Source organism: Scylla paramamosain, chromosome 24, assembly GCF_035594125.1.
Source record: "Scylla paramamosain isolate STU-SP2022 chromosome 24, ASM3559412v1, whole genome shotgun sequence".
In the NCBI taxonomy this organism is placed as follows: Eukaryota; Metazoa; Arthropoda; class Malacostraca; order Decapoda; family Portunidae; genus Scylla; species Scylla paramamosain.
In genome coordinates, this window is record NC_087174.1 from 7,155,001 (window position 1) to 7,167,500 (window position 12,500).

Here is a 12,500-nt window from a genome sequence, read left to right on the forward strand (position 1 = left end):
ATTACATGCTTAACCGTCAACAGCATTAATTTAGCATCACAACAGTAACTGTAGTAAAAACTTAGTAATCACTTCCTAACAAATTAGCCCCAGTGAGCTGAGTGGTTTCCAAATATCACCATTAGACAGGAACTATTGTATGCATTTGTGCCAAGTTGAACAGCTTGCTGTACACCACATACTCTTGCTGTCATAGGTTGACACACACTCTTTTGTAATCTTGCTATACTGCCAAGTCCTTCAAAGAGTGCTGATGATATGTTATTTTCATGTTTTGTTTAAGGCTTTGGTGACCCATTTATGTCAAATTTTAGTGGTTTCTCCAATCACAATCTATTTTTTGAGATATAGGAAATTCATGAGGCATATAAATACAGTAATATATATATATATATATATATATATATATATATATATATATATATATATATATATATATATATATATATATAATGATAAAGAATATTTTCATAATATAAATGAAAAATGTAAACTATGGAAAGAGAGGGAAAAACACACTAAATTTACCTCATCCTGTTAATATAGTGATGCTTGTCCTTGGCCTATGCACTTCCCTGATCTTAAGCTAACGGCATGGCGCTTCACAGAAGGAAATTAACACAAAAGGAGATTGAAGAGTTGCCTTGCTGCATGTGAAATATTACAACAGCATAACAGATTAGCATTATAAGCCTGATTTTTATTATAAATTGTTGTCAAGTAGTATTCTATCTTAATTTCATGTTATTTGAAGACAATTTAGGCAAAAAAATTAGTAATTGAAAATCAGCCAACACTAGCACATATCTGAGCTCTACATCTGGCCAGTGCTGTATGTGTTAATTGTATTCCATTATCATGCTAAAATGTATTAACAACATAAATTTAAGTGGAAGTATCATTTCAATACTTTTGGATCTCTTGCAAGGAAAACTGACACTTTGCCATCATACAGGGTGTAACATGAGTTTCTGCAGATATTGCCAGAGGTGAAAGTACAGTTTATTCTAAATTGAAATTGTTCTATGCACATATACATTTTGAGGTGTTGTTCCATGGTATGAAATTCAAGTGTGGCCAGGTGACAGATACAACAGATGGGCCAGATGAGTAACCATGGCAGAGAAACACACTTTCCACACACTCCACATTACAAGTTATTTAATATGATCTGAACATGTTCACTGTCAGTGTCTCAGAGGGAAACTGTGAGATCTGACTAACAATCAGCTAATTTGCTGCTAATCTCATTCCTTCCTACTCTCTGCCCAGACAGTGCTTGGTGCCACACAGCCTATTATTTTATTTGTCATTTTTTACACCCATACCATCATTGTGTAATGTTTACTGATAATCGGTATTGGTCCATTGTTGTCACTCATCTCATCATTGGATAATGTAAAGCCCCAAAACTTGTAGAAATCATGACTGAATTATATTCACAATTTCAGATCCTTGCTATGGATACCCATCTGACATGGCCATTGTATCTGTTGCCAGGCCATACTTGAATTTCATGCCACAGCTAAACAGCACCTTAAAATGCATATGTGCATAGATCATTTTCTATTTAGAATAACCTGTACTTTCACCTCTGGCAATATCTGCAGAAACACATATGCTGTATATGCAGCATTTACTGGCACCTCAGGCTTCTTTAAGAAATGTTGCCATAAATACAAACTCTTTCTTTTTGTGCACTATTAATTACCCTGAATGTTTCACATCTAAAAGTGAGAAAATGTTGAAAAATACTGATACAAATATTTGTTAGAATTAATACAACCTCTGTAATTTTATTTATAATAATTTATGATAGAGACATCCACCAAAAAGTTCATTAAAAATATTGAAGGACAGCATGACTAGTTATCCTGAAAATTACAAACATTAAAAAAATATGTTAAAAAACTTAAACAGCACTCTTCTCTACAAATATATCCTACATCTTTCTTGGGTGATGTATGCTTCATCTGCATGGGAAGCCAGCACTCCTCCACAAATATATCCTACATCCTTCTTGGGTGATGCATGCTTCATGTGTAGGGGAAGCCAAAGTACACAATGCATGTCAAATGTAGGGAACAAAATAATAAAAAAATTGTTAGGTTAGGTTAAATAATCCCAAAAATTGTGTTCAGTGCCAAAACTGATGGAGAGAACAGGGAGACATGGCCTATTTCCAGAATTACAAAGGTACCAAGACACTTGGGCACCTACCTACCCAGAATCATAAAACAGTGGGTACTAGGTGGAATTCAGCCAAGATTTGTGTTTAAGGGTTGTAAGTATTTTTTTTTTTTGTTCTAGGGCATTTGTCTTACCCTAGACAAATGAGATGCACTCCTGAGACGGCAGCATTATTTTTCTAGAACAAAATAACATCTTTTTTGATAACCCACTGGCTTCATAAATGATTGGTTGGACAAATTCTACAACCATCACCCCACAATTAGGAATCTCCAAATAGACATAAAGACTAGTGTGAGCTGAGGATTCTTCTGTTTGTAGGTCATGCACCACCAGCTTGTCAATTAAGATCCAACAGGAGGATCTGGTCTTTAGTATGAGGTGAAAGGGACCCTAATAGTCTGGAAAAGTGCAACCAAAGACACACTATTCAATACATCTAGTTTGATAAAATTTTGTTCATTCACTCAACTAATTTTCTTTTGAGATTTTTGGTTATTCTGGAATAGTGATGGTCACCATGTGGTTTTCAGACACTGCTTTTTAATCTACAATCTTCCTCTCCACAACCCTGCCCAATATCATGGTCTTTCACATTCTGAGATAATGACTCAAAATGGATAAAACCAATTTGTGATAGGTTTCAGCATACAAAATCAGAACAACTAAAAATAAAATGTTTAAAAGTTAATAAGAGAAATGAAAGTAAATACTGTCTGATACAAAATAAACAGTTAATCAAATGGATTAATGATTGAAAGTGAATAGTGATTTGGCCAGCAGGTACACAGCAGACAAGCAAACAGGTAAATATTTATATACATACTACTAAACAAGTTAATTATTTGGCTATTTTGTTTTATTCACCCAAATTCATCAACTGGTCTCAAAGTTTGGCCAGCCATTCCCCCAGTGGAAAGTGCTCAGAGTTCACAGTGACTGAAATTCGGGTAGGACTGCGACCAACACTACATTATACAGCTTGTGGGTGTGTGACTCACTTGTTATAGAGGACGATGCCAGGCTGCCACACTTCGTGGTCCCCGAAATGTACATTTTTCAAGCCACCATAGTCCTTATGGTCCCACGTGAGGCGAGGATCTATCCAAGTCTGTTGACGATCATCATCATCATTACAATTGTATAACAGAAGTACCTATCACACTAGAGCACAATCTACTGATGCAGTTTTATATTTTCTAATCACAAGTAATAATTATATCTTGGTAAAACTTTTTAAACTTATTATTTTTTTATTTACAAAGGTTAAAGTTGGACCCAAGTGATGATGTGTCTTATCCTCAAGACCAGGTTATATTGGGGGACAGTGTTCTTGGGCAAGATTGAGGGCTGAAAGTTCTTGTGGCTGCCGTAAACAACACAAGTGATGCATTAGGTTTCATATCAGACTTGAATTGGTAAGCACAACAATAACTGTTTTTTTCTCAAACTGGCAATTGACATTCTTGCACCAAGAAACTAAGCCACAAGCAGCCACAGGTGGCCGTAAATCCTTGCTAGAGGGCACCATCTTGGTGTCTACTGCTGACAATTCTGATGACATTTTGCTGGAATTTGCCTGTGTGAACTGGCCATAAGCAGATAATTCAATTTTCCCCATTTTTTTTTTTTTTTTTTTTTTTTTTTTTATGTATCTTGTACTGCTTGAATTGCCAACAATGTATCTGCATTACAGAAAGAAATGCAAATTGCGGCCAGGGTGGGTCGGCAGCGAAGCTCTGTAACAAGACATGGATAATCCTCAACCAACTTCATTTTAATTTTATTTATACTGGTTATTTATTCACTTTGTATTGTATGGTATGATGTTATAAGCACAGCTATGGCTACGAAAGATCATAAAGGTAAGTTTACAGTAGGTATTGGACAAGATAGGAAAATATATATAAATAAATAAATAAAAAGCAAAAATAATAAATAAATAATTAAAATAAAATAAGATAATTAAATAAATAAAATAAATAAATAAAGTAATTTCGGTGAATATTAATAACAAATTCTAATCTACAACATAAAAACAAAACGTGATTGGTTCCGGTAAAAACATGGTAGTTTACAAACAAAATCTCACTAGCTTAGGTCTCCATGTATCAATAATAAACACGTATTTGAAAGATATTTCAATGATCAGGGGCGTCACATATATAAAACCCAGCGCCATCTTGGACTTTTACTTTTGACTGTCAACACTACTCGACAAAGGATTCAAGCTACAACCCGGGCATCTGACAATAGCATGGTACAGTACGCTTGCCTCCCACTTTATAGAAAGATCGACAATACAAGTGGTAGTATGATATGCGCTTATTATACAATCAGTAAAGCTCACCACGACACCACTCCACTAACCATTACTACACTCACCTGCAAGAACCAAGCGTTGATATGGATGACTTGCTTGTCCTCTTCGATCCACGTGCCCTGAATTTGCACGGCCATATGCACGGTGGTAGTACCATTGTTCTCACGCTGCGGCAATGTGGTCTTGTCATAACCTTCCAACAGCTTTTTCTTCAGGCGCTCCTCCGGCGTGAGATTCTGTTGGCCGTCTGCAGCGTCGGCGCAGAACAAGTTGATCGTAACCTTAATTCAAGTTTACAATGGGATTTCCCGTTCCTGCAGGCGCTCTAGTTCCAGGCTATTTGTAAGGCTTAGGGCTTCTTATTTTGCTTTCATAGAATATTGGGTGCATACAATAGTGAAGGAAGCTGTAGTCATAAATATTGCCAGTGTAACCCGGATGTTAACTACTGAAAAAGGAAGTACATGGAGGAAGAGGTACGTGATAATGACATAGAAATGGATTACAATTTGTGTGAGTGGATGAGAATGGCTGGGAGGAATAAAAATTAGTGTGAATGGATGGTGACAAGAGGAGGCAGAGTGGGAACTGAATGGGATGTGAGAAAATGGAAGAATGAGATAGAGAAGTGAAATGTGTGAGACTGAATGAATGGAAGAATGAGATGGAAAAAATGAGAACCCAGGAATGGTACAAGGAGAAAGAGGCCACGATGTATGAAAGGTGGTATAATGAAAGCCTGGGCGGTGATCTAGGGAACAGTGTATGGATGTGAATGCAAGGAATTACAGATGGTCTGAGTCCCGCAGCAAAGTGTGCCAGATGTGTCATAGGAGAAGATGAGGCAGTGGAGCATGTGGTACTGGAGTGTGTGAAGTATGCCAGAGATATCATTGAGATGATCCAAGTGATTCCGACTGAGTTAGGACATGATAGGAAAGAGAGTGAGAAGACAGGGAGGGAGTGGATGGTGTTGCTGCTGGGACTGTGTAGAAAGACGAATGAAAGAATGATTGAGGCGGTGAAAGTTTCTGAGAGAATGTGGCGTGCCAAATGTAGGAACAATTAGTATAGAGGATGCTGGTCTTTTTTTTTTTTTTTTTTTTTTCTACAGGAGTTGCCGATCCATAGACCTGGCTTAGGAGTGATCCGAGCCACCTGTATCATCAAGATTAAGATCAATACAATTAATCTACTAGAGGTATCACATAAATATGAGTAGATACGATTTTATCCTTGGATGTTATTCAACTTAATGACAATTTAGAGAGGAAAATTTTGCGTACCACAGATGTGGTTTCTTCAATATACCTGCAAGAACTTGTTGAAGCGCCGCTGCTGTTATCACCACCACCAACAACCGCTGCGCGACCATCGCTGCCGCACGTCACCCACAGGGACACAGTACGATCCCCTGCGTGTTAAATGGGTCTGTGAGTGAGTGGGTACTGAGGCCTGGCTGGGGACCGCGGTAACAACCGACAGGCAGCGGACACCATCACGGCTCAGATGTCGGGGGCGGCGCGACCAGGCACCGCCTCTTGCCTGCCACATCATCCACTCCCCCATCCCCATCTCTATGTCCTAGCGAGTAGTGTGATAACACAGCCCCTTTGATCTGGATCATGATCGACAATTTTCGATAGCTTTTCTATGCTTTAGTGCCAAAGCAGGCTCACTCTTTGATACACTTCGCCCAAGCAATTCCGCACTTTGTAGCTTATGAAATCTGTCCTAAAGAATGAAAAATCGTAATCTATTGGAATCAAATTTGACAATATCATTACTGTTGCCCTTAAAGGCACTTAAGAATTGTCTTATTGGTCTCAGTCGTGTTGACATGGTGAAGAGGATCGAAGGGGCGGCGGAGTGGTAGGCCACGAGGCTAACGTGCATGGGGGTGGACCCGCTCGGATTACAAGTTCTGCTGGCGCCTCAGGCCAATGGCCTCTTGCTCAACCTAGTCAAATGAATTTAAAGTGCAAATCATAATCAATCGTATATATATATATATATATATATATATATATATATATATATATATATATATATATATATATATATATATATATATATTATAGTGAAACGTACCCATTAACTTTGCGAGAAATAATTTTAATTTCTGTCAGGCATTGCCATAGGTTCTGCAGTTATATATATATAATATATATATATATATATATATATATATATATATATATATATATATATATATATATATATATATATATATATGACATAACCAATTTAGTGAGTGGAAATTTCACCATTGACTTGTTTTCTGTAGCTCCTTCATAATTATTATCATCATCATTACCATATTCATCATCATGCTTTTGGATGATTCAAACAGTGGACAACTGAACCAGTGACAATTCAACCAGTGGATAATGGATCCAGTGGACAACTGAACCAGTGGACAACTAAGCCAGTGGACAATTGAACCAGTGAAAACCGAACTTTCTAAATAAAAGGTCTGGCTGAATTTTCCATTGATTTAGTTGTCCACTTTTTTAATTGTTCACTGGTTGAATTGTCCACTGGTTCAGCTGTCCACTGGTTGAATTGTTCACTGGCTGAATTGTTCACAGGCTGAATTGTTCAGAAACTGAATTGTCCACTGGTTCATTTGTCACTGGTTGAATTGTTCACTGGTTCATTTGTTCACTGGCTGAATTTTTCAGACTGAATTGTCTACTGGTTGAATTGTTTACTGGCTGAATTGTTCATGGGCTGAATTATCCACTGGTTCAGTTGTCCACTGGTTGAAATGTCCACTGGCTGAATTGTCCACTGGTTCTATTGTCACTGGCTGTCACTATAATTAAGTTGTCATCAACCAAAAAAAATTTTTGGCAGTTATTATACATTAATTCTTTTTTATCTGTAATTCTTTTGTTGAAGAAAATCAATGCCCCAAAAGAAGGAAATTCTATGTTATTGTTTCCCTCAGTGAATAAACTCTAGATAACTAAATTAAATGATATTCATCTCAAGTTCCTGAATGTGCTCTTTCCACTCATTATATAGGGTGTAACACAAGTATCTGCAATGGCGAATTTATTCTGAATGTGCTCTTTCCATTCATTATATAGGGTGTAACACAAGTATCTGCAATGGTGAATTTATCCTGAATGTGCTCTTTCCACTCATTATATAGGATGTAACACAAGTATCTGCAATGGTGAATTTATTCTAAGTAAAAAATGTTCTATGCACATTTGCATTTTGAGGCCATGTTATGAAATTCAAGTGTAAGTGGGTGACACATTCCGAATGGCTGGACAACATCCGTGGCACAATGTGAGATGTCCCTTAGTGAACATGTGAATTATTCCATTGTGATTTCCACAAGTTTTGGACCATTACAGTATTCCATAACAAGATGAGTAATTACTGGACAGGTGATTTACCAGTAAACATTAGCTACACAAGGATAGCATGGCAGTAATTAACAATAAATAAGATGACAGGCTACATGGTACCATGTCTGCCAAGGCAAATCAGCTGATTGTCAGTTAATCACTTGTGATTTCCTGCTAAGACAATGAGTAACCACATTTACATTGTATTGCATAAGTTTGAGAAAAAAAAAAAAACTTCCACCAAAGCCATATACTTACTCTATGGTGGGGTATGCAGACTAGTGTTTCTCTACAGATTCACAACTTCACCAAGGGACATCCCACACCATGCCAAGGATGCTGCCCAGCCACTGTGAATATGTTGCCCACCCACACTTTAATTCCATAACATGGTTAAACAAAGCCTCAAAATGCTTATGTGCATTAAACATTTTTGACATAATAAATTGTAATTTTATCTCTAGCAGAAACTTGTGTTACACTCTATAAGTACTGAAAATCTATTTCTTCCTAAATACTCATAAATTATGTACCTTACATAGGGAAGAATTATCCAAAGCATAACTTAATTCATTCTTGCTATATGACAATGTTGTTGCAGCATCTTACATATAATCCTTCATTCATTCAGCATCACTTATATATAATCCTTCATTCATTCAGCATCATTTCATGACAAGGGAAAATTTAGAGGTCAGACACTGCACAACACGTGAAATTGCAAATATTTTATCTATTTATTGATCTTTTATATGTATATTAACAATTTACTGATTCAATCACATACACAAAAATACAATTATTCTGGTACCTATTTTAAAAGATCACCCTCCAGCAAGGAATTTCTCTCAGAGCTTTGATTTGGCAGGATCTGGTTGATTATGCAGATTAAATTTACCATGTCGCCCAACTCCTCCAATGAATTTCTTTGCTCCCTGCACAGACTCCTGGAATGATGTTAAGTTATTTATTTCTCTCTCTCCCTCCCTCTTTATATATATATATATATATATATATATATATATATATATATATATATATATATATATATATATAGCTGGATACAATAATGAAAAAAATGATCACAATAACCAGTACATTGATAGTGATAATTTTGATAACTGGCAATAAATTTGTTGCCTGATAAATTAATAAATCCAAAATTCCAATACTAGTGATAATGATACTGATATTTTAAGTAAAAAGACTGATAAATCCAAATCTTTATTTTTATCTTTATCTTAGAAAACTTAGGAAAAAATTCAATTTCAATGTTTATCCTGTCTCTCCACTAAAGAAATGTACTGTTTTAAGTAAAATAACAACATTTAATTTTGAAAATTTAAAACTTCAACATGCTCATATTCCAAAATCCAAAATTATAAATTATCACTGGTTTGGAACCAAAAGTATCAGTGATACCAATAAATTGATAATGCAGGAAAAATAATTATCAGATAACCAATAACCTGATATCACTATCATGATCACGATAATGCACTCTCTCTCTCTCTCTCTCTCTCTCTCTCTCTCTCTCTCTCTCTCTCTCTCTCTCTCTCTCTCTCTCTCTCTCTCTCTCTCTCTCTCTCTCTCTCTCTCTCTCTCTCTCTCTCTCTCTCTCTCTATAAATAGCAGAATCAAGCACTATTCAGATTTAAACTCTATATAAAATAATATGAAATCATATCTTTTATTTGTTAGAGAGAGAGAGAGAGAGAGAGAGAGAGAGAGAGAGAGAGAGAGAGAGAGAGAGAGAGAGAGAGAGAGAGAGAGAGAGAGAGAGAGAGAGGCCACTTACCTTTAAAATTACAGGACACCCATTCTCATGCTCAAATTGCAAGGCCTCTTGTAGCGACTTGGCACTGAATACAGCATTATACACTGATGTCCTATCAGCCAACATGCATTCTTGGGGAAACTTGAGCAGCTCTTGTGCCAGTTTGACTGCTTGGCCTATAGCTGAAGAAGAATCAGAAATACACATGGATAGACTATTTATGTAAACACATGATACCATTCTAATCAGTGTTGTGAATATCTCTCAATTATAAATTTCATTACAATGGCCAGTGGTAAGGTAGAAACAATTATGTATAAAGTAATCACTAAAGATGTTTTTGTTGAAATATGATAGACAACACCTCTAATGAGATTTATTTCACTTTCTTTTAGGTTTCAGGGAGACTGGGCTAGGATAAAAATTAACTAAAAAAAAAATTTCATGGAGGCATTCCCAAATTAAAACAGGAGGAAGGAAACCATAAGATAACAAACTTAAGATTCTGAGGCATCTTCATACCCATCTTTTGGAAAGGTTCTAGGCAAGAACAGAAACCGAGTTCCTGAGTTTCCCAGTAAAAGGGATGAAAGAAATAAGATAAACCAGTACTCGGTAAGTGTCCATGAGAACATGCAGCAAGCCATTATTTTGCTTCCTATGACATGCACACCACCATGACATAGTCAAGTTTGTTAGACAAAACAAGTAATTTATTTCCATGGTTTTGCAGCCTACCTCCTTCAAAGCAATCATTTGAGCTATTTCATCTGTGCAGTTTCAACTGGTAGAGGACATGCTAAACCTGTCATACATATCATCATACAACTGTCACACACACACACACACACACACACACACACACACACACACACACACACACACACACACATAAAAAAAAAAAAAAAAGGCACACAACTTTCATATTCACACCATCCTTTTAGTCCCTTGGCCCCCAAGAGAGAAGGGATCAGTTGCACAGCTTGGACAGTTTGGTCCAGAACAAGGCCCCTTCATATCTAGTATTCTCCCTTACCACACCCAACTGCCCCCACTGGTGTGGAACTATCAATGAGTGGCACCTCTCTCAGGGGTCTCAGGGACACATCATTCCTTACACACTCAACTGTTATTCTTTCACTTCTGTCAAAAACAATCATTCTATCAAGTTCCAGTGTCAGTCCTTTTCCCTTTAAGGCCTCTTTTGCACTATCTGTCCATCTCTCATGTGGTCTAACTCACAAGTTCACACCTCTCACACTAATCTTAATATCTTCTTCACCAACCTATCATCCACCATTCTCTCATTATGTCCATGCCATTTCAGCACACATTCCTTTGCCTGTCCTGGCAAGTCTCTCATAACACCTGTTCTCATAACTACAGAAATTTTTGCAGGCCTTTGTACAGCAGAAATATCACAAAGCCAGTCTTGGTAGATGCCACCAAGCATCTAAGATGCTGGCTAGCTCCAAGATGGAACACTGATGCTGTCATGATTTTTTTTTTTTTTTTATTATGTAGGAGGGACACTGGCAAAAAGAAGAGATGCTGGTCCCCAAATAGTCCGAAGCGGTAGTCAAAACCTGAAGGATAAATGTCTTGAAACCTCCCTCTTGGAGGAATTCAAGTCATAAGAAGGTGAAAGTACAGAAGTAGGTAGGGAGTTCCAGAGTTTACTAGAGAAAGGGATGAATGATTGAGAATACTGATTAACTCTTGCATTAGGGAGGTGGACAGAACAAGAATGAGAGAAAGAAGAAAGTCTTGGGCAATGAGGCCATGGGAGGAGGGGAGGCATGCAGTTAGCAAGATCAGAACAATTACCATGAAAATAGTGGTAGAAGAGAGCTAGAGATGCAACATTGCAGCAATAAGAAAGGGGCTGAAGACAGTCAGTCTGAGGAGAGGAGTTGATGAGATGAAAAACTTTTGATTCTACCCTGTCTAAAGGAGTGGTATGAGTGGAACCCCCCAGACATGTGAAGCATGCTCCATACATGGACATCATGTATGGTGCCATGTCATGCAGGTGCCATAACTTCATGTCTCACATATTAACCTCAAATATACAATGAACAAAACTTACTAAAATATCTCAGTTTTACTTGGGACACTAAATCTTTTTGTTGAGAACTGTATAGTGCATGGCACTGGACTGCACAGCCTATTATTATATTGCTATACCCAGCCAAGCAGTCTTTCCTGGGATCATCAGTAACATCATAGTGTTTGGAATGTTAAATACTTTAGACCCACCAATATTATACTAAGCTGTAATACACATGAATAAGGACTGGCAGCCAACTATTTTTAAGTACTTGTATGGTAATTGTGCAGTGACTTCAGTTACTATATGTAAACATTAGTTATTATCATTCTATCCAAGGAAGGAAGGCACTTACCTGTGCCACAAGCCACAAGGCGACTGGCAATGCCCCACTCTAATGCCTCCTTTGCCTTGATAGCTCTGCCTGTGAGGATGAGGTCAAGGGCCCGACCCACACCAACAATTGCAGGTAGGCGGACTGTTCCTCCATCAATCAATGGAACACCAAATCTATAGAAAGCAAATGGGTTTCTAAATTATAATGCTAAGTTGTATCAGAACCATTTTCTTGCAAACTTTTCACCTGACATGACAAAAAAAGGATATTGCTCAATAACAGCATGAACAGTTTTATACAGGTTGACCATCAATACTTTGGTATGCTTGGTTATACAACCATCCCAAATAAGTGGTTTTCCCAGATTAACAAAGGTTTAACCCTTAAAACCTCTATACATCTCTTGATACGTCTCTGGTAAACTCTGGAACTGCCTGCCTGCTTCTGTATTTCCATAT

General features: G+C 37.2%; 2 protein-coding genes and 1 long non-coding RNA gene across 5 annotated transcripts in view; 1 reads left to right on the forward strand and 2 right to left on the reverse strand.

The window, feature by feature from the left end:
- LOC135112670 (neuronal acetylcholine receptor subunit alpha-7-like) overlaps positions 1-6,420 on the reverse strand; it is an 11,914-nt gene extending 5,494 nt beyond the window's left edge. Inside the window, exons 1-3 of the mRNA XM_064027309.1 lie at positions 5,825-6,420; positions 4,576-4,760; positions 3,192-3,301 (exon numbers count right to left, since the gene is read on the reverse strand). Of these exons, the coding sequence (XP_063883379.1) occupies positions 3,192-3,301; positions 4,576-4,760; positions 5,825-5,888 (359 nt within the window). The 5' untranslated portion in view covers positions 5,889-6,420. The remainder of the gene's footprint in view (positions 1-3,191; positions 3,302-4,575; positions 4,761-5,824) is intronic.
- Positions 3,926-10,533, forward strand: LOC135112674 (uncharacterized). The gene is made up of 2 exons (XR_010274526.1): positions 3,926-4,450; positions 10,051-10,533. It is a non-coding gene; the product is annotated as an uncharacterized LOC135112674 (long non-coding RNA).
- Positions 6,770-12,500, reverse strand: part of LOC135112672 (probable enoyl-CoA hydratase) — a 16,993-nt gene continuing 11,262 nt past the window's right edge. For 2 of the 3 annotated variants that reach the window (XM_064027315.1, XM_064027313.1), the window contains exons 6-8: positions 12,061-12,215; positions 9,677-9,837; positions 8,597-8,825 (exon numbers count right to left, since the gene is read on the reverse strand). In XM_064027315.1, coding sequence (XP_063883385.1) covers positions 8,727-8,825; positions 9,677-9,837; positions 12,061-12,215 — 415 coding nt within the window. In that variant the 3' untranslated portion in view covers positions 8,597-8,726. Of the gene's footprint in view, positions 7,332-8,596; positions 8,826-9,676; positions 9,838-12,060; positions 12,216-12,500 lie in introns of those variants that run through there. The other variant, XM_064027314.1, reaches the window with a different exon arrangement.